General features: G+C 39.7%; 2 protein-coding genes across 2 annotated transcripts in view; one reads left to right on the top strand and one right to left on the bottom strand.

The window, feature by feature from the left end:
- The window catches only part of LOC126284380 (tenascin-like), a 218,299-nt gene that overhangs the window by 372 nt on the left and 194,676 nt on the right, over nt 1–23,251 (top strand). The window lies entirely within an intron of this gene.
- LOC126284373 (uncharacterized) overlaps nt 1–23,251 on the bottom strand; it is a 137,423-nt gene that overhangs the window by 50,853 nt on the left and 63,319 nt on the right. Inside the window, exon 5 of the mRNA XM_049983254.1 lies at nt 2,712–2,864. Coding sequence (XP_049839211.1) covers nt 2,712–2,864 — 153 coding nt within the window. The remainder of the gene's footprint in view (nt 1–2,711; nt 2,865–23,251) is intronic.

Below are 23,251 nucleotides of genomic sequence, written 5' to 3'. Positions count from 1 at the left end.
AGGTTTTGAGAAATTTTGAAATATCTGCATTCTGATGAAAAAAATACATGGTTGGAACGTTTGAAAAGTGACAAATTTGCACTTATATCAACTACTTGGAACCATTTTATAGAAAAATGTCAGTTGAATTACATACCTGGGTCAAATTTCACTGTGGAGGAACAACTTTTCCCCAGCAGAACCAGGTGCCCGTATTTGCAATATATGCCGAATAAGCCTGATAAATTCTGGCTTCTAGCAGATAAAGAAACAAAATATCTTTGTAATGGGTTCCCTTATGTAGGAAAGAACAAACAGAGGGCACCTAATGAGAAACTTGCAGAACAAGTAATGAAGTTGGTAGCTTCATATCACAATAAGGGGCGAAATGTGACTACTGATAATTTTTTCACTATGGTCACCCTTGGGGACAGACTGGAAAAAGAAAAAACTAGTCTTGTCGGCACTATAAACTGTACAAGAAAAGAAATTCTGAACACTATAAAAAAAATAAAAACTCCTCGTTATACATATGTTCTCTTGTAAAGGGAAAGTGGTACTCTGACTGTTTACCAAGGGAAAAAGAACAAAAATGTTTTTCTGTATAGCACCATGCACACAGATGTTGAAACACAAAATAATTCGAAACATCTTCCTGAAACAGTGAGCTTCTACAATAGCACAAAATTTGCTGTAGATGTCTTGGACCAGACGACGAGGAAATATTCTGTCTACTCTGGTACTCCAACAGCTATTACGATGAATCAGAGCCATCTCAACAGTAATGGGATACTTAACAAATCACAGTTTGGATTTCAAAAAGACTGTTCTTCTGAAAGAGCACTATACAATTTCTGCCTACATAATGGAGTCTTTAAAAAGTAAAATGTCACCAATAGGAATTTTCTGTGCCTTATCCAAAGCATTTGATTGTGTGAACCAAGAATTATGTTACAGAAATTACAATTCTACGTTATAAACGGAACAGCATATGAGTGGTTTAAGTCATGTCTACAGAACAGGAAGCAAAAAGCTTTAAGTGATTTAACAGGAAGTTTCCCCACTTCATCTAACTGGGGTGAAATTACATTAGGTGTTGCACAGGGTTCGAAGATGGGTCCCCTTCCGTTCTTGATATATGTGAATGACCGCCCTTCTTATCTGAAATAATGAGCTAAACTGACACTGTCTGCTGATGACACAAGCATCATTATTAATCAAGTAAAAGAAACTCCAATAGAATATGATACAAATAATGTCTTTGGAAAAGTTATTAATTGGTTTTTTGCAAATGGGCTTGCTCTGGACTTTGAAAGAAAAATACAGTATATCCAATTTTCTACTGCAAGGAGTACAGTTACTTTAGTAAATACAACACAACAACAGAAGTCAGTAGCCAGGGTAGAGCATACTAAGTTCTTGGGTGTACATATAGATGAGGATCTTAAGTGGGAAATTCATATTTTGGATCTCTAAAGCGACTAGGTTCAGAAATTTTTACAATCAGAATGACTGCTAATTTTGAGACCACAGAAATTAGCAAATTAACATACTTTGCATATGTTCACACTCTGATGCTATATGGAATAATATTTTGGGGTAACTCAACACTTTGGTAAAAAGTATTCATTGCTCAAAAAAAAGTGGTTAGAGTAATGTGTGGGGCTCATAGTCACACACATCTTGTACGCATTTGTTTAAAAGGTTAGGAATTCTTACAGCAGCCTTACAGTATTTTCATTCAGTAATGAAATTTGTTCTCAACAACATGGACCAGTTTAAATACAGCAGTGACAATCACTATTATAACACCACAAAAATAAACACACTATCCTCTAATTAACGTATCTTTGGCACAGAAAGGGGCATAATATGTGGCTGTAAAACTTTTTGATAAATTACCAGATGAAATAAAATGTCTGACAGACAGCAGTAATAGCTTAAAAAATAAACTGAAAACATTTCTCCTCGACAACTCCTTCTACATAATAGATGAATTCTGGAATGGGAATAAATAAATCAATAGGTATAATACATGCATTTTGGGCCATTTAAGGGAATGGGGTACATAATAAAAATTTTAAGCTTAAAAAAAAATCCTTGATTCATGCGTGCATTTCTTATGCTCAAGACACGTTCCACATCATAATGGCTACCCTGAGATTGATCAATGGAACACATAACTAAATAACTAACTAACTAATCAACCAGTTTCAATTGTATCTCATCATCACCATCCATTTTTTAAAATTGTGGCAGCATTTGTATAGGGTTAAAAACATGGCATCTAGTAATACCCTACACAAAGCTGGTAACTTGCTATCAACATCAAAACCTGGTCCAACAAAATATGTCTGAATTTTAATTTTTTGCACCACAGTTTTGATGTTGTGTGGGGCTTTTTTTAAATGTCTTGATTGTAACCAAACACATCATTTGAAAAATGACTGACTATCATTAAAACTGGTCGTGTAAATGATTTATCATGTTCTGTTTGTTCAGTATGAGTTTCTTCAGAGGAGCTTCGGATGCTTACTGAACATATTGAAAAGAACACAGGACACAGAGCACTCCTAACAAAGACAAATTCAATGCAGAAGTGCGCTATTGCTCAACTATTCCATTGCTCAAACATAAAGACTTTCACTAACAGGATGTCAAAATATTACAATGATAAAACTAATGTAGATACAAAGGGTGACAGATACTGGTTTATATGTGAGCTGACTAACCCTAGATTTGCAAGTTGATCCTGGAAAAGATTCTGGCTTAAATTTTTGCAACCATGATATAACTGTTTCTCCATGTATCAAAAGTTTATTCCCGTACTTTTCTTCATGCTGTTTTGCCAGTCTTGTCAGCTCTCCCTCCAAGCGAATTAATTCCTGTGGATTTAAGAAAATAATAAGAATGACTACTTAGAATTTGTACATGTAGGTGCAATATCTTTAGCTGAAGAATCACTACTTTCTCAAATAGCTAGACTTCCATGGTCTCTGGAAACAATAAGAAAAGTTTTAGTTATAATTAGTTAAATGATAAATTTGACAAGTGATAATTAAAAAGATAACAACAACAATCTCCTGGGAACAAATGTTGCTATACCTTTATAGCAACAACATGAAACAACACAGAAAGCCTTTAAAACACAAATGTTTCAACATTTATAATTTACTTTGATGTGGGTTTTGAAAATATATGTTGCAAAAAGTTGCTATTCATGCTTTGTTTGTGTTTTGCTCTTTGTAACAAGTAGTAAAGCTTCTTCAAAGACATCAAACCAGATTCTGTAACTGAGTCTGTTCTAACTGGATTGTCACCCACCCATCACCAAAATAATGTATTTAGTTAGCCCATCATATGACCATAATTCCCTTTATCAATAGTTCTCCCATAATTCATATCAACATTTACTGACAAAAAACTGAAAGTAGTTTTACATCACAGATCTCGCCACTTATAGTTTAGTGTTTGTGTATTACTTGGCAAAGCGAGTAAGAGACCAGACAGTAGCATGAACGAACTTGGGGATATAATTAGGTAGAAAGGAATGAAGGAAGAAAAGAAGGTTAGGGTTTAGTGTCCCATCGACATTGAAGTAGTTACAGATGGATCACAAGCTCCGACTCTTTCAAGAATGGTGAAGGAAATTGCCCGTGCACTTCCAAAGGAACCACCCTGGCATTTGCCTGAAACTTGGTTTAAGAATCATGAAAGAAGGTTGTATACGTGGAAGAACCCTGGAGATACTAAAAGGTATCAGATAGATTATATAATGGTAAGACAGAGATTTAGGAACCAGGTTTTAAGTTGTAAGACATTTCCAGGGGCAGATGTGGACTCTGACCACAATCTATTGGTTATGACCTGTAGATTAAAACTGAAGAAACTGCAAAAATGTGGGAAATTAAGGAGATGGGACCTGGATAAACTGAAAGAACCAGAGGTTGTAGAGAGTTTCAGGGAGAGCATAAGGGAACAATTGACAGGAATGGAGGAAAGAAAAACAGTAGAAGAAGAATGGGGAGCTCTGAGGGATGTAGTAGTGAAGGCAGCAGAGGATAAAGTAGGTACAAAGACGAGGGCTGCTAGAAATCCTTGGGTAACAGAAGAAATATTGAATCTAATTGATGAAAGGAGAAAATATAAAAATGCAGTAAATGAAGCAGGCAAAAAGGAATACAAACGTCTCAAAAATGAGATCGACAGGAAGTGCAAAATGGCTAAACAGGGATGGCTAGAGGACAAATGTAAGGATGTAGAAGCTTATCTCACTAGGGGTAAGATAGATACTGCCTACAGGAAAATTAAAGAGACCTTTGGAGAGAAGAGAACCACGTGTATGAATATCAAGAGCTCAGATGGCAGCCCAGTTCTAAGCAAAGAAGGGAAGGCAGAAAGGTGGAAGGAGTATATAGAAGGTTTATACAAGGGCGATGTACTTGAGGACAATATTATGGAAATAGAAGAGGATGTAGATGAAGACGAAATGGGAGATACGATACTGCGTGAAGAGTTTGACAGAGCACTGAAAGACCTGAGTCGAAACAAGGCCCCCGGAGTAGACAACATTCCATTAGAACTACTGACGGCCTTGGGAGAGCCAGTCATGACAAAACTCTACCAGCTGGTGAACAAGATGTATGAGACAGGCGAAATACCCTCAGACTTCAAGAAGAATATAATAATTCCAATCCCAAAGAAAGCAGGTGCTGACAGATGTGAAAATTACCGAACTATCAGTTTAATAAGCCACGGCTGCAAAATACTAACGCGAATTCTTTACAGACGAATGGAAAAACTGGTAGATGCAGACCTCGGGGAGGATCAGTTTGGATTCCGTCGAAATGTTGGAACACGTGAGGCAATACTGACCTTACGACTTATCTTAGAAGAAAGATTAAGAAAAGGCAAACCTACGTTTCTAGCATTTGTAGACTTAGAGAAAGCTTTTGACAATGTTGACTGGAATACTCTTTTTCAAATTCTAAAGGTGGCAGGGGTAAAATACAGGGAGCGAAAGGCTATTTATAATTTGTACAGAAACCAGATGGCAGTAATAAGAGTCGAGGGGCATGAAAGGGAAGCAGTGGTTGGGAAGGGAGTGAGACAGGGTTGTAGCCTCTCCCCGATGTTATTCAATCTGTATATTGAGCAAGCAGTAAAGGAAATAAAAGAAAAATTTGGAGTAGGTATTAAAATTCATGGAGACGAAGTAAAAACTTTGAGGTTCGCCGATGACATTGTAATTCTGTCAGAGACGGCAAAGGACTTGGAAGAGCAGTTGAACGGAATGGACAGTGTCTTGAAAGGAGGATATAAGATGAACATTAACAAAAGCAAAACGAGGTTAATGGAATGTAGTCAAATTAAATCGGGTGATGCTGAGGGAATTAGATTAGGAAATGAGACACTTAAAGTAGTAAAGGAGTTTTGCTATTTAGGAAGTAAAATAACTGATGATGGTCGAAGTAGAGAGGATATAAAATGTAGACTGGCAATGGCAAGGAAAGCGTTTCTGAAGAAGAGAAATTTGTTAACATCAAATATAGATTTATGTATCAGGAAGTCGTTTCTGAAAGTATTTGTTTGGAGTGTAGCCATGTATGGAAGTGAAACATGGACGATAACTAGTTTGGACAAGAAGAGAATAGAAGCTTTCGAAATGTGGTGCCACAGAAGAATACTGAAGATAAGGTGGATAGATCACGTAACTAATGAGGAGGTATTGAATAGGATTGGGGAGAAGAGAAGTTTGTGGCACAACTTGACTAGAAGAAGGGATCGGTTGGTAGGACATGTTTTGAGGCATCAAGGGATCACAAATTTAGCATTGGAGGGCAGCGTGGAGGGTAAAAATCGTAGAGGGAGACCGAGAGATGAGTACACTAAGCAGATTCAGAAGGATGTAGGTTGCAGTAGGTACTGGGAGATGAAGCAGCTTGCACAGGATAGAGTAGCATGGAGAGCTGCATCAAACCAGTCTCAGGACTGAAGACAACAACAACAACATGGAAAATCTAAAATTAGGATGGATGAATTTGAACCATTGTCTCCCAAATGTGTTTATGCCAACCATGGTGCCTCCTTGCTCGGTCCTGCTAAGTACATCGAAGCCCCAGTTAAAGGAGTGTGGATTTTTACCTGACAGAGGAAGCTTGCTTTTAACTAAATTATTGGCTGGTAATGAGAAGGAGAGGGCAGTGACAGTGCAGACAGAAAAGGTTACTCAATGTGAAAGCTAAATACACTGAAACACTAAAGAAACTGGTACAGTCATTCATATCCAAATACAGAGATATGTAAACAGGCAGAATATGGCACTGTGGTCAGCAATGCCTATATAAGACGACAAGTGTCTGGCGAATTGTTAGATCGATTACTTCTGCTACAACGGCAGGTTATCAAGATTTAAGTGTGTTAGAACGTGATGTTACAGTTGGTGCATGAGTGATGGGGGGCACCATCTCTGAGGTAGTGACAAAGTGGGGATTTTCCGCTATGACCATTTCATGAGTGTACCGTGAATATTAGGAATCTGGTAAAACATCAAATCTCTGACATCAATGGGGCTGGAAAATGATCCTGCAAGAATGGGACCAATGATGACCGATAAGAATCGTTCAGTGTGACAGAAGTGCAACCTTTTTGCAAATTGCTGCATATTTCAATGATAGGCCATCAACCAGTGTTAGGGTGCGAACTATTCAACAAAAAAATATCGATCTGGGCTTTTGGAGCCAGAGGCCATCTCATGTACCATTGATGACTGCACAACACAAGGATTTACACCTCGCCTAGGCCCGTCAACACAGACATTGGACTGTTGACGACTGGAAATGTGTTGATTAGTCAGACGAGTCTCTTTTCAAACTATATCGAAACGATGAACGTGTACAGGTATTGAAACAACCTCATGAATCCACAAACACTGCAGGTCAGCAGGGGACTGTCACGCTGGAGGAGGCTATGTAATGGCATGGGGCATGTGCAGATGGACTGGTATGGGACCCCTGACACATCTAGATATGACTCTGATATATGACACGTATGTGAGCATCCTGTCTTATCACCTGCATCCATTCACATTCATTGTGCATTCCAATGTACTTGGGCAATACCAGAATGACAATGTGACACAACACACATCCAGAATTGCTACAGAATAGCTCCAGCAACACTCTTCTGAGTTATAAACACTTCTGTTGGCCACCAACCTCCCCAGAAATAAACATCATTGAACAAATCTGGGATGCCTTGCAAAATGCTGTTCAGACAAGATCTCCACCCCCTCGTACTCTTACGGATTTATGGACAGTCCTGCAAGATTTATGGTGTCAGTTCTCTCCAGCATTACTTCAGACATTAGTCAAGTCCATGTCACGTCGTGTTGCGCCACTCCTGCATGCTCGCGCGAGCCCTACATGATATTAGGCAGGTGTACCAGTTTCTTTGGCCCTTCAGTGTATTACAGATGAGCAAGTTGATGGTGCATCAATTACGGCATGAAGTCATAATATTGAAATGATTGTAACTGAAGCATTTACCCCAAAGATAGTTGGTTCATTGGGGGTTTAAGGGAATAAAAAACAAAGTCATCAGTTCCTCGATCCTGGGTTCATTCATCCGGAATTAGTGATATCCACAAAGTACAGGGTCAGAAGATTAAAGTATCTAAGACCAGTAAGACTGAGGCATTGAAGGTAATACTGATGCTAGAGCTGAGAAAGAATTTACAGGGAAGTTATAGAAAGGGCTGATACGTAAGTCAGAACAGATGAGGGGGTCTTTCAGGGCTCATTCAATGGTCAGAGAAACCCCATACAGCGTTCGATCCTTGACGAAGGGCAAAGACAGTTACACAGCAAACAATGTCTACAAGTTGGCAGATTCAGTACACTAAAAGTGAGAAGTCTAAAATGTAATGGACATCACTCAGACCGTCAATAATAAAAACAAGAAGAGGGAAATCAGTAGAGTATCAGGTGGGTGACCCCGTGGCTCTGCAAATGACAGGAGTTGCCCCACCCACAGCCACCACACCCCTGTTCCAGCGCAGTCACTATTCAACAGAAAGCTACTTCCTTAATAGAAGATAGAGTGTGGCGGAAAAGGAAACAAACTGCATTGAAAAGCAATTAAAACAGAGTAAGAGAGGGATGAAAGAGCGATGTGGTCATGGACGTAGGGTTGAGAGCCACCAGAACCAGAAAGCAGCAGGAGACGTCCCAATTAACTCAACTGTCTGTGAATCATAAATCAGTATTGGATGCAAAGAATTCAGAGGCCATGTTTAGCATGGAGGGCCAAAAGAAAGGGGCATTCTACCAGGATATGAGTTACTGTCTATAAGGCTCCTTAATAACAATATGGATGGGGCTCATTACATAAAATAAAATAATGGGTAGCCTGATATGATCAATGCAGATGTGATATATGATGGTGGATTCCTTATAGGAGGTACGGAAGGAAGAGCGCCGTCCAACAGTAGTCTTCTTGATAGTGCAGAGTTTATTAGAGGGGCAATGGCCAACCACAAATCATTCCATCTCCAAGTGAGCGAAGGTCTTATTTGCACTCACACATCCACACCGGGGACCAGCAATATGAATGGAGGGAGAGTAATCACTCTTCTGGCCAAACAGTCGGCCAGTTCATTCCCTAGGAGGTTACCCACATGATTTGGGCCAGAGAAGGACAACTGAGCAGTCAGTACGATTAAGTTCAGGAAGAAGGTTATCAGTAGTAGAGACGACAGGATGGTAAGAGTAACACCAGTCAATAACTTGAAGCATTGAGTCATTAAGTATTAAAATGGGATCAAAGGAGGCCCATTTAATAAAGTGTAGAGCTTTGTTAACGGCTATCAGCTCTTCCGGCAATGAATGGTATTCCAAATCAGCAGAGATTGTAAAAGCATATCCCTGTGTTTTAGAGTCATCAGTGTAAAACTTGAAACTCCTGAAGAACTGAATGTAACAAAACCTTGGTCATGGGGCAAAACATATCAGTCCTAATTTGTGGCTTGGGCAGCAACCACGGGGGCTAAACGAGAAAATGCAGGGAGTATATCCAGGGAGGAGAAAGCAGAGACACAGCAGAGGGCTGTGAGGTGCATTTCAGCTGGTAATCACACAGTGTGCTTCAGGAGGTCAATACCTCTTGTATGCAAAAAGAATGGGATACATTGGATGATCTGGAAACTTTCAACAAGTGATTGCATAGGAGATCTAGAGTTAGTATTGACAGAGCTGAAGAGATACTGTCTACGGGACTAGTGAGGAAGGCGCAAGTGGCCAGACGAACTACACAATTATGAGCTGGGTCTAGCAATTTCAAAGCCGAAGGCACTCCCAGCCATAAACCTGACAATCATAGTCTAGTTAGGTTGAGACCAGGGGGTTGTAAAGATGGATAAGAGTAGCATGATTCACACACCAAGAGGAGTGGGCAAGGATCCAGAGTTTCTGCATGCAACGAGCACTTATTGACAAATATGAGGCAGTCAAATTAGCTTTTTATCAAAATGAAGGCCCAGAAATGGAACTGTGGAATAACTTTCACATGCTGGGTACCTGAGTAGAGTTCTGGATCAGGATGGATTGTGGTACATTTTTGCAGGAAAAAACTGGAAACCATGGGAAAGAATCCACACAGAGGCACATTGGATCACACACAAAGGCACATTGTATCACACTTTAGAGCTGGCATTCAGATGGGGCTACTGAATGGGAGCTGCGTCAAGTACCAACTAGAACCCAGAACAACTGATGGGATAAAAACTGATGAATAAAAATCATTAGGGGGCTTAGAAAGCCCCACTCATGGAGGGTAAGTAAAATGTGATGGTGCCAAGTGATACCAAATGCCTTATGTAGGTCAAAAAAGATTGCAATGGGGTGTTGCCGTTTCCAACTGGCCTAGTTGGTAGGTTATGGATCATCCCTCAAAGACGTCACACTCATAGGGGGACAAAAGGCTCTGAGACTAAGAACTCAGCATAATCTGCAGGCAGCCATCATTTCAAGTAGCTTGCAGAGCTCATTGGTAAGGTTCGTCAGTTGGAAGCTGTTGGGAAATAATAGGTTTTTGCCTGGTTTAAGGACTGGGACTACTATACTGTCTTGCCATTTCAAAGGGAAGACACCCTCAAGTCAAACAGAATGGAAGGACCTGAATATCACTCATTCAGGTGTTGATCATCTGATTATGAACTGAATCAAGTTTTGGGGGTGTACCACCAAGCAAGCCAAGAGACTGAAGGAGTTCCCAGAAAGGGAAAGGTTCACTGTATGATTCAGCTTCGTGGGGCTGAAACATAGGGGGACATCCTCAAGTTGACATTTCTGCAGTAGCAAGGCAGCCAGATAAGAAGGAAGATGCTGCTGCTGTCGCAAAGTGGATTTGAAGGTGTTCAGCAAGAGCCGATGCATTGGTACAAGACCATCCTGAAGGGCATGACCAGGAACAGTTATTGGTCATTGGTAGCCCAGAAGACAGTGGAGCTTGGTCCACATCTGGGATGAAGAGACATACATTCCCAGGAAGGAAAAGTAGTGCTCCCAGCATTCCCTCTCACTGTGTTCAATCAGACAGTGAACCTTACCATGGAGCTGCTTAAAAGTGACCTAGGTAAGCAAGTGGTCTGCCTGAAGGTATGTAAACACTGGAAATGGTGACCACTGATGTCGTCTGCACTTGCTCCACTATATGTTTCCAAAGTGGTATGAAGGTGAATGCATCCTGCAATAATACCTAACAGTTAGTGGCGAGTTGTTGCTCTTCTAAACTGCAATCCATACAAGCAATCAAGTTGCGTCTTTATCTGTGGTTACTCATACTTTAGGTATTCGGGCTATGCATGGCTCTGTTTAAAAAGAATAGCTAGAAGTAATCACAGGGTTGAGCTGCGCACGTCTGCTTTCATGCCCCACAGCTAATTCACTGCAAATAACAATCTGTAGTTGTGATCTTGCAGCCAAATAGTCTATGCAATGGCTAGAATTGTGAATTAATAAACTATCCAGAAACATAAAACAAAAGATAAACAAATAATTTTATGAAAAGGATTCTATTCTAATGTCTGCAACTGATGTAGGTGACAGAGGATTATGCAGAATAACGTTTATCCATGAAAGGACGTCACAAATAAATGGAAAGTGGTCCTATGATAATGCAGACAGAAAGCCTCCTCTTACAATGAGAGCCTTATGAGAATGGTAGCAGAATCCCCTAACTAAATTGTTATCAACATTCACTAGCTCAAAACAGTTCAGAGTTCAACATGATGATTCATAAATTAATACACACGATATGAAGAACAGTAAACCATACTCTGTCCTCGGTTCCATAACAGAAGCGGAAATAGGTTAGAGTCCTGTTCTGGAGCACATTCAGACGCCTTGAAATATTAAGTCTCTTCAAAAGTTAAAGTATGGTACAAGCAGTTCACTGTCCAGAATCCAACTTCTCCATGATCAAATGCTACTAATTACCACAGGCAGGTCTGCCTACTTCCAGAATTAATGTAAAACTGTCCACATTCCATCCTATGAGCTCTTCACTCGAGAAATCCCTGTGTCTACACTTGAATCCTGTAGTGTTCTGCTGCTACCTGCTTTTCAAGGCCATTCCTACCAAATATGCATCATCCTTAAGCTGTCCAGACATGAACTGATTCTACATGATTACTTTCCCACACTAAACTAATATGTTACAATAATATTTCAATAAAAGAAATGTAAACATCTGGCCACATTAAGACCCTGTACAGTAATTACAAATAAAGGTTTGTTCGTAAATAACTATGCTCATATTTTTGCACAACTGCATTCATGATAAATCACAATAGATTGTCCTTGTATATTGTTTAAACAATTATTTAGGCCTGCTTGAAAGAAGCATCTTTTGGTTCTTTGTTCAGTAGTGGTGTCCACTAACACATGCTACTGACCACTTTTAAATTAGCACATTTTTGAAGCACTTTCAGTCGACATTTAAATAAAGTTACTGGCAAAATAGTAAACTGTTCGTTAAATAAACTCACAAATATGACAAAATATAACAAAATAAAAGATATTCATGCAGTATTCATTTGCTGTGTAACTTTGGCGGGTACAATGTTCTTACAAAGAACATTTACATAATAAAAAGAAATAACAGACATATTTATTCAAGAAATAAATTAGATACAGATACTTAGCTTTCAGAGATGATGGCTACAGTGCAACGCTATCATTTGAGATATAGTTTGTTGAAATCACACAAAGCGATTAAAAGTTGTTAATTCAGGAGGCGCATTGTAAAAATGTTTATTCACAGTGAAATATTAACTTCTGCAGTTCTAAGGGCACTGAAATTATTTTTTTATCACTGGTTGCACCTCATTTTCCAGGGATTGTTGATGTATTCAGCTTTACATTAGTATTTGAATGTAAATTATACACTCTCAGAGAGCTGTGAGAAACCATCTTACACTTCGCCTCATGGCCCGCCATTACTGGGAGCATAGCCGACCCCCCTAAGCGATCAACGTCATGCAAATTCCATATACCAGGATTTTCCCCATTTCCGGTGAAGCCTCTGTGCCTGCACCTGGGCTCACAAGCACTGGTGACTGCCTCTGGACCAGATGCAGTGCTTTGACAGCCTGGGGCTGTCCACCAGTGTTCAGCCATTCAAACAAATTCACCTCTTACTGATCCTGGGCGGCCAAGTAGCTCACCTAAGTATGCATAACATTACAATTCATTGACCACATCTAAGTGAACCAATGTACAAATCTCTTCTGATGCCCCTGTCAGTGCCAGGATTGTTCCAATGCATGCACGATAACCAAGGAGCATTGGGGAGTAGCCATAAGTGAAATGCATTTCTTGCAGAGGAATGCAAACTGCAGAAGAGAATGGAATAAGGTGGTGGAGTTCCGGCAGGTGATGGTAATATCCATTTCATGTATCATGAAGAGGATAGGTTGCTACTCACCACGCAGTGGAGCTGATGAGTCCCAGACAATTACGACAAAAAGACTGCTTCTGAGTTAAACAACATGCACACCCAATACATTCACACACACACACACACACACACACACACACACACACACACAGATGGGCTGCCCAGACCAGACTCGCAACTGTGCATGATGCAAGAATTATGGAATAAACTCGCAAGTACGACAAAATATAACAAAATAAAAGGTATTCATGCTGGCTGGGTGTTGAGGGTAAGGAGGAGGCTGGGACAGGTAGGGGAGGGGAGGAAGGGCAGGGTATGAGTGGGGGAAGATAAAGTGCTTTGTGGGAGCACGTATAAAAAGAGGTGGAGAGAGGACAGAGGGCACGGCAGCTGGGTGCAGTTGGGAAGTTAGACGGAGGGGGAGAGAGGGGAATGGGTGGGTGAGGGGCAGACAGCAGAAAATATAAGTAAAAACACTGTGGGTGCACTTGTGGATCAGAAGGCTAGAAGGCTGTGTAGTGCTGAAGTAGGAACAGGGAAGGGAATAGCTGGGAAGGACACTGATTAACGGACAGAAACCAGATGGCTGTTGTAAGAGTCGAGGGGCATGAAAGGGAAGCAGTGGTTGGGAAAGGAGTGAGACAGGGTTGTAGCCTATCCCCGACATTATTCAATTGTATATTGAGCAAGCAGTGAAGGAAACAAAAGAAAAACTCGGAATAGGAATTAAAATCCAGGAAGAAGAAATAAAAATGTTGAGGTTCACCAATGACATTGTAATTCTGTCACAGACAGCAAAGGACCTGGAAGAGCAGCTGAACGGAATAGAGAGTGTCTTGAAAGGAGGAGATAAGATGAACAACAACAAAAGCAAAACAAGGATAATGGAATATAGTCGAATTAAATCGGGTGATGCTGTGGGAATTAGATTAGGAAATAAAACGCTTGAAGTAGTCAATGAGTTTTGCTATTTGGGAAGCAAAATAACTGATGACGGTCGAAGTAGAGAGGATATAATATTTAGACTGGCAATGGCAAGGAAAGTGTTTCTGAAGAAGAAAAATTTGTTAACATCCAGTATATATTTAAGTGTCAGGAAGTCGTTTCTGAAAGTATTTGTATGGAGTGTAGCCATGTATGGAAGTGAACCATGGACCATAAATAGCCTAGACAAGAAGAGAATAGAAGCTTTCGAAATGTGGTGCTACAGAAGAATCCTGAAGATTAGATGGGTAGATCACATAACCAATGAGGGGGCATTGAACAGAACTGAGGAAAAGAGAAATTTGTAGCACAACTTGACTAGAAGAAGGTATCGGTTGGAAGGACATATTCTAAGGCGTCAAGGGATCACCAACTTAGTATTGGAGGGCAGCGTGGAGTGTAAAAATTGTAGAGGGAGACCAAGAGATGGATACACTAAGCAGATTCAGAAGGATGTAGGTTGAAGTAGGTACTGGGCGATGAAGAAGCTTGCACAGGATAGAGTAGCATGGAGAGCTGCATCAAACCAGTCTCTTGACTGAAGACAACAAGAGATATTTTGTACTCTGTGGTGAAAATAAGCCAACCTGGAGTTTTTTTTGCATGTGTGGTGCTGTGAATTCGTGAAAGTAGATAGTACTGAAAAACTTTTATTTTCATTTTTGCTATCAGGATTATTAAATATGATGAACGCTGAATTTAAAACTAAAAAGGATTAATATAATATATTTGTTCACATGGCTATCTTCTGCAGCAGCTTTTAAAATCAGTTACTATTGGTTTTTCCATCTTCAACTAAGTGCAATTTACTTAAAGGGAATTTTACACCAGTCCTATTTTGCTTTTATTCATAAAGCATATTCCGTGCTTATTCTGCAAACTGGATACATACGTTTGTACATTTTTGATTGTTTTAGATTACAAACTGTGTTTTGTTTATAAAGCTGGAGTGCAAATTACTCACGATGTTTCTGTCTCTTGTTCATATATTCTCCAAACCACTCTTTATTCCCTCCTTGTTGACAGCAGTTGACGCCAAAAGACTTGTTTCAGATATACACTAGGCAGTTTTTGCTGTCTGCAGCATTTCTTGCACTGCATTTGCGTTTTTTACACTCCACTTGCTTTTGTAAATCGAAGTTTTATGTGTCGTCAGTCAGCACAGTAACACAGCGTTTATGTCTGGAGGGCAGAGAGGGAGAGAGAAAAGGGGAGGGGGTAATTACAAGATCGGGAGGAGTACAGGGTGAATGTGTGTGGTGTGTGGATGTGCAAGAGAGAGAGAGAGAGAGAGAGAGAGAGAGAGAGAGAGAGAGAGAGAGAGAGTTAGTGTAAATTAGAGAACATGTCTTGTATGTTTGGCAGAGATGTGAAAGGAGACTGGGGACAGGGATGGGGTGAGGAGGGGATGCTTGTGCCCCCCTCCCCCCCTTCTTCTTCTTCTTCTTCTTCTTCTTTTGTTTTTGTGAGGGTGTACAGATAGTGATTATATGAAAGAAACTGGGAGGAGATGGTAGTAATAAATGGAACCTGTGGTTATATGTGTGTATTTATTGTCATATTAAGTGGTCAGTCAGTTTAAAGATTGTGTGGTCTGTCAGGTTCGTTTGATCATTTATGAGTTGTTGCTTTACTGTTACAGTTTTTGAATGTGGCAGTTTTCTTGTAATGTGAGGTGTTTTTTGTTTTTGTTTATCCTTATGATTTCCATGTCTGCCTCTCTGGTGGTAATTTTATGTTGGTTTTGGTGTAAATCTTCTGCAAAGTTGAATGATTTGTTTTATACTTCTGTGCTCTTACATGTTGTTCGTGTCTGGTGTCAAATGTCCCCCTGGCTTAACCTATATATCTTCCATCACAGTTGTTGCATTTCAGTTGATATACACCTGACTTCTGAAATAGATAAATCTTCCAATTTTTTTGGGAAGTATATTTGAATTGAGATGTTGATTTGCTGAGCTAGTTTTATGCCTTGTTTTTGAAAATATTGGATACTCTATTTGTCTATTTGTGACTGTATGTCATCGTGTATGATCTTTTGTTTACTGTTTCTTTCTCACTTTGTGTTGTTCCTATTTTCCTATATTTTGTGAGTTTGTGTGGGATGCTGTTCTTGTGTTGCTGACAGCAGAGTGTTCATTATTTTCTGTTTATTCATTTTACTGTTGAACTTTGTTACCAAATTTTCTTTGTATGCATTGTTTGTGGCTATTTCTATTATGGTATTCATTTATTTTTTGTAATTGTCTGTCTGTAATGGTACTGTGTTTAGTCTGTGGAGTATGTACGCAAGTGCTCTTTGCTTTTGAGAACTGTTCTGTTGTGATGTCTCACGGGTAACTGTGTCTGTTGCTATCGGTTCTCAGTACATGTCAAACGTGTGTTGGTTGTTTTGAATCTTTATGATGATGTCCAAGAAATTTAACTGCCTATTTTTCTCTTTTTTATTGTAGAAATGCATCTTATCTTGATCAGAATTTATGCCTGTGTGTAACTGGTCATCTATCGGGCACAAGATTTCATCCATATATCCCATCCAGTACAGAATTCTGTACCTGTATGGTGCTATTTTGCTAAATACTACCTGTTCACATGGACCAGAGATACTTTGGGGATCCCATTGGTAATCCTTCACTTTGTAAACAGGATATATTCCTGAACTGGAAGTAGTTCTGTTCTGTTATTAGCTGTAGCAGCTTGACTGTTTCTTTGATGTATTCATGTGGAAGTGTGCTGTGTCTCTTAAGGTTTTGTTCTGTAATGTTTATTGTTTCAGTTATTGCTATACTAGAATACATATTCTCCACATCAAAAGACAGGAAGGTAACTATGTCTGAAACCTGTATGTCTTTTATGTAATGTATTAACTGTGTGGTGTTTCTTATATCCTCTTGTAATTTGTAGTTTTTTGATAAGATTTTCAGAGTGTATCTTGCAAGTGGATAAGTGGGAGTGTTTCTATAATCCAATGGCTCTGATGGGGAGATCTTTCTTGTGTAGCTTTGGTTGGCATTGGAGGTAATGTGCACTGGAATTTGTTTGATATGTTTTTCATTTTTCATTGTCTTCTAGTGTATGTTCAGTGTCTTTCAGAGGGTTTCTGAACTTCATTTGGAATCTGCTAGCTGGATTTTTTTAATTTTTCTTTTTAATTGATGCTTGTGTCTTACTGATGTACTGACCTTTATCCATTAAAACCCCTGTGTTGACTTTATCTGCTCTCATGATGATGGTGTTGTGTTCCTCTAGTTTCTTTTTAAGTTTTGTCAATGTTATGGAATATGTGTTGTTTTGGTTACATGTGTTTTCTTTCTTCTGTGTTATTATGTTTCCAATTTCATTGTTGACTAGCTCCCTCGTGACTAGCTCTTTCATCAGATCAATGTTTACCTCATTTGTTTTTCTGTGCGAGAATTCTTTCCGACTCAACTATGAGGTTTTCTGCATGGTTTTTTGTTTATTTGTGTGCTGACGTTGTGTTTCAGGCCTTTTTCAAGCAGTTTATTTCTTTTGTATGCAAAACAGTGGCAATGAGGTTGACCAGTCTTGAATAAAAGTGATAGTTTTTGTTGGAATGGATGTAATTTGTGGCTGTCTTAGGTGTTTGATTAGCTTCTAAGTGTGAGTTTTTTCATTTTCTCTATCACTCCATGTTGTTATCGTTGTGGTCTTCAGTCTTGAGACTGGTTTGATGCAGCTCTCCATGCTACTCTATCCTGTGCAAGCTTCTTCATTTCCCAGTACCTACTGCAACCTACATCCTTCTGAATCTGCTTAGTGTATTCATCTCTTGGTCTCCCTCTACAATTTTTGCCCTCCACGCTGCCCTCCGATACTAAATTGGTTGATCCCTCGATGTCTCAGAACATGTCCTACCAACTGATCCCTTCTTCTAGTCAAGTTGTGCCACAGGCTCTGCTTCTCCCCAATTCTATTCAATACCTCCTCATTATTTATGTGATCTCCCCATCCAATCTTCAGCATTCTGCTGTAGCACCACATATCGAAAGCTTCTATTCTCTTCTTGTCTAAACTATTTATCGTCCACGTTTCACTTCCATACATGGCTACACTCCATACAAATACTTTCAGAAACAACTTCCTGACATTTCACTCTATACTCGATGTTAACAAATTTTTCTTCTTCAGAAACACTTTCCTTGTCATTGCCAGTCTAAATTTTATATCCTCTCTACTTCGACCATCATCAGTTATTTTGCTCCCCAAATACCAAAACTCCTTTACTATTTTAAGTGTCTCATTTCCTAATCTAATTCCCTCGGCATCACCCCACATAATTCGACTACATTCCATGATCCTCGTTTTGCTTCTGCTTCCCTTTCATACCCCTCGACTTTTATAACTGCCATCTGCTTTCTGTACAAATTGTAAATAGCCTTTGACTCCTTGTATTTTACACCTGCCACCTTCAGAATTTCAAAGACAGTATTCCAATCAACATTGTCAAAAGCTTTCGCTAAGTCTACAAATGCTAGAAACGTAGGTTTGCCTTTCCTTAATCTTTCTTCTAAGATAAGTCGTAGGGTCAGTATTGCCTCACGTGTGCCAACATTTCTACAGAATCCAAACTGATCTTCCGCAAGGTTGGCTTCTATCAGTTTTTCCATTCGTCTGTAAAGAATTCGTAATAGTATTTTACAGCTGTGACTTATTAAACTAATAGTTTGGTAATTTTCACATCTGTTAACACCTGCTTTCTTTGGGATTGGGATTATTATATTCTTCTTGAAGTCTTTGGCCTGCCTCATACATCTTGCTCACCAGATGGTAGAGTTTTGTCAGGACTGGCTCTCCCAAGGCTGTCAGTAGTTCTAATGGAATGTTGTCTACTCCGGGGGCCTTGTCTCGACTCAGGTCTTTCAGTGCTCTGTCAAACTCTTAACGCAGTATCATATCTCCCATTTCATCTTCATCTACATCCTCTTCCATTTCCATAATATTGTCCTCAAGTACATCACCCTTGTATAGACCCTCTATATACTCCTTCCACCTTTCTGCTTTCCCTTCTTTGCTTAGAACTGGGTTTTCATCAAAGCTCTTGATATTCATGCAAGTGGTTCTCCTTTCTCCAAAGGAGAAAGGAGAACCCTGCTTAGCCATTTACATTTCCATCCCTGCTTAGCCATTTACGTTTCCTTTCAATCTCATTTTTGAGACGTTTGTATTCCTTTTTGCCTGCTTCATTTACTGCATTTTTATATTTTCTCCTTTCATCAATTAAATTCAATATTTCTTCTGTTACTCAAGGGTTTCTACTAGCCCTCGTCTTTTTATCTATTTGATCCTCTGCTGCCTTCTATTTCATCCCTCAAAGCTACCCATTCTTCTTCTATTGTATTTCTTTCCCCCAGTTTTCTTTCTCCTGATAACAACGTCCTCTTGAGTAGTCCCCGCCCGGAGATCCGAATGGGGGACTATTTTACCTCCGGAATATTTTACCTGAGAGGATGCCATCATCATTTAACCATACAGTAAAGCTGAATGCCCTTGGGAAAAATTACGGCTGTAGTTTCCCCTTGCTTTCAGCCGTTCGCAGTACCAGCACAGCAAGGCCATTTTGGTTAGTGTTACAAGGCCAGATCAGTCAATCATCCAGACTGTTGCCCCTGCAACTACTAAAAAGGCTGCTGCCCCTCTTTTCACATTTGTCTGGCCTCTCAACAGATACCCCTCTGTTGCGGTTGCACCTACGGTACGGCTATCTGTATCGTTGAGGCACGCAAGCCTCCCCACCAACAGCAAGGACCATGGTTCATACGGGGAAGATCACTCCATAGGTACAAATAATCCAGCAGATTTTGTGAGCAGTTATGCTAGTGTGGATGAGGTATATATCTATTGTTCTTCATCAGAAATGAACAGTAATCAACGCAGTGTCATCAATTTGTAGCTCAATAACAAAATGCTGCAAGGATACTTGTAGTAAGTATTTTCTGAGTGCAAGAGAAATTCTTCTTACTGCAACTGGGTTGTGGTGATCATTTGTTTAGAGTGCAGTGAGTGGGCAGGGAGGAGCGGGGTGGGATGTGGAGAGGGGATGCTAGGTGGAAATAGTGACTGACAGCTGGGATTGAGAAACAGCAAGCGCACAGAATGAGAATATGGCACTGGTGAGCTCTCTCTGATATTAACAGGGTGAGTAAAACTGTGCACACAATGACATAGAAGAGTAGGCTGGAAGAAGATAGAATTTATCTACTACAATTCTCAATAACACAGACGTTTCCTATCCAAGAACTCGTCTTCACCCACACAACCAAATTCAGTCACACTGGGCTCCTAAATAATTTACTCTCTATTTGGTGATCTCTATGGTGGAATTAATTTTTTGCCACCAATTCCAACACTTTCTTGAACATTGGCCTCCACCTCTCCAATGGTTCATTATCTACTAGCCCACCTCACACTTATCTTCGCCCTGTCCCCAAACTATAGACTTCACTCACTTCACTCTCACACTTTTCTCTCCACATTCTCTCTCTTCCTCTGCTCTATCTTGTACTTGTAAGTCACTGCTCCGCATCCTTATGCTCTGTTCAAACCGCCCTTGCCTGTGCCACAGTAAGCTCACTGGTGCCACAGTCCCATTTGTGGGTTCACTGTTCCTCCCTCCAAACTGTGAGTCACCCATCTGTCCAAACCTCCCATTACGCCCTCTTTCCCCACTCCTCCTGATACAATCCTCAACACTGTTGAGCTGCAGTGCCAGTCAACATATTCAGCTGGAACACTATAGCTCAGTAAATGTATTTTTGTGTTTGTGAAGCAAGACATCATCCAAACACTTAGCAATGTTTTCACTCTAGTTTACATGTCTGTCAACTACTCAACACCTCATCTATATGGTGAGGTGTTATCTTTACACCTAACGCAATTTATTTTCTGAAGGAGAGACATTTGTTAACATTGAATAGAAAGTTAAGGGTTGGGAAGTCTTTTTTGAAAGTATTTTTTGGAGTGTAGCCCAAAATGGAAGTTAAATGTGAACAGTAAACGGTACAGACACGAACTGAGAAGCAGCTTTCACAGAGTGTATACAAAGACAATTAAAAATTACCTGTATTTTTCCCAGAATTCCCAATTAAGAATCACTTTTTTCTGAGTGAAAGTACACTTTATCCCACATCAAAATACACTATACCCCCAAAAACACATTTTTCCTGTGTTAAGTGATAATATACTTTCCCTCAGAGCTGTAACACCAGTCAATCCTCTGAATGATACAGGTTTTATACATCAGTGTAGAAATTCCCAGTACTTTAGGAAATGAAACCCAGAAAAAAATGCATTTTGGTAAAATCTTTGATGCATGGCCCATATGTACACTGCATATTTTCATATTATGAAAGTATATATGTGAATTCCACCAAATACAGCATGCTATCTTCCAACACACTGAAATACAGATTTTGATGTGATTTTTGTCAACCAGGCATAGCTCATGTTATGTGATCTCGCCATACCATAACAGCAGGTATTCAGAGCATAGAACACGCATTATAGTCTGCATCTAGCAACTTGACTATTAAGTAGAGCGAACACACTTGTAAGGAAAGTTAATGGTTTATATTAACATGGATACAGTATAAGTACAACAAAAGCTAAGCTTTCGTGTATACTATTAGTCTTTGTTACGTGTGTTACTCCTTAAGATATATCAAACACAAATGCACCTAATTTTTAATTAATGGCACAAGTGGCTGGTCTTCTTAGCTTGATAAATTTTTCCAAGTGGCTGGTCTGCAAAGCGTTAAGTTTTGAATGACAGTCAAACGCTCCATGATTTAAGAAATTCATTGCACATTCTCACACATAACAATTCATATCGCATAAAAAGAAATTTACTTTGAATGTGACGCTTCTCAAACCACCATTCACAATTTTTTTCCGCGACCTGCTAGAAATGTCAACAGTTTTGATGTCACGCTCAGCAGACAGCTTGTTGTTGTATTGAAAAGTCTCCATAGTAAAGCCTTTGACACATTCTGCTGTCAGCAGATGCCTGTGTGTGCACTGTCTTATGTTGTTGTAAATGGCACATTTCCTTCACAATTCTAGTTTCAGTTTGTTGTTATTCTCTTGTTTACATTTTATTGCTGCAGTATTATTTTGCAGTAGTGGGCTAAAGTAAAATTCTTTGTTAGAGTATCCTTTCTTAGCAGTCAAAATTACAAAAATTTACCTGATACTAAAGAAATGAAAAATTCCTTCGATTCTAAAGAATTCCTGCGGTTTTCCCTGATTTTTGCCAGATGAAATTATTCTCACAGTTTTCCTGGATTTTCTGGTTGTCCTGTGTCATCTACAACCTGTTTCAAAATATGGTGTTACAGAACAATGCTGAAGACTATGTATCAGGTAACTAATAAAGCAAAATTTAATTGGATAAAGGGGAAACGAAATTTGAGGTACAACTTGGCTAAAATAAGGCACAGGTTCTTGGGATATACCCTAAAGCATGGCTGTTCAGGAGTCCGGTAGCCAAGCATGAGCACTCTCACTCTGTCACCACCTGGGTAGAGAGTGCTCACAGTGCGAGTGTCAGAAGTCATTACTTCGTGCTGGGGATGTGCAAACTGTGAGCTATCTTCAGAGGAATTGGTGTATGTTAAATTCACCGTAGCCTTAAACGCAAGCATATTTACCCAATGGCAAAATACTTGAAGTTGAGAGTAGCTGTTTTAAAATATGAGGAAAGCAGCAATATGGCCAGGTTGGGATCTTTAGGCATGACACCATTCTCAATTTATAATGTGTTTGTGCAGAATGCCTAGCTACAGTTAGAATTAATAGACAAGCAGTGTGACAGGCTGTTGTGTGATAAGTTTCATAATAAAATAAGTCATGTTGACTCACGTTAGAGCTTACTTAAACATGAATTTTCCCTCCTTCCCCAGTTTGCTGCTACCACTGTGTCGAAGTCTGGACATATTTGTGTAAGCTACTTTTTTCTGCAGCAAAGAGAAGAAAATCTACTTACAGATGTTCACTGACAGACTTTAATATAAAATCTTACCTATGAATTAATAATGTTCAGAAAATACTGTCAGACTTTGATGCTGTAGAGAAAAACAAAATAAGTAGTATTCAGTATCATAGAAAGAGCAGATTGCTACTCACCGTGTAGCGGAGAAACTGAGTCACAGACAAGCACACAAAAAGACTTTCAAAAAAGTCTGGTCTCGACAGCCCAGAGAATGTAGTCACCTGTGTGCGATTTGCATTTGCATGAATGTGTGTGTGTGAGTGTGTGTGTGTGTGTGGGGGGGGGGGGGGGGGGGGGGGGGGGGATGGGTGCGTGCGTGTGCAT

The sequence above is a fragment of the Schistocerca gregaria genome, chromosome 1 (assembly GCF_023897955.1).
Source record: "Schistocerca gregaria isolate iqSchGreg1 chromosome 1, iqSchGreg1.2, whole genome shotgun sequence".
In the NCBI taxonomy this organism is placed as follows: Eukaryota; Metazoa; Arthropoda; class Insecta; order Orthoptera; family Acrididae; genus Schistocerca; species Schistocerca gregaria.
This window is presented reverse-complemented; position numbering and strand designations above follow the sequence as displayed.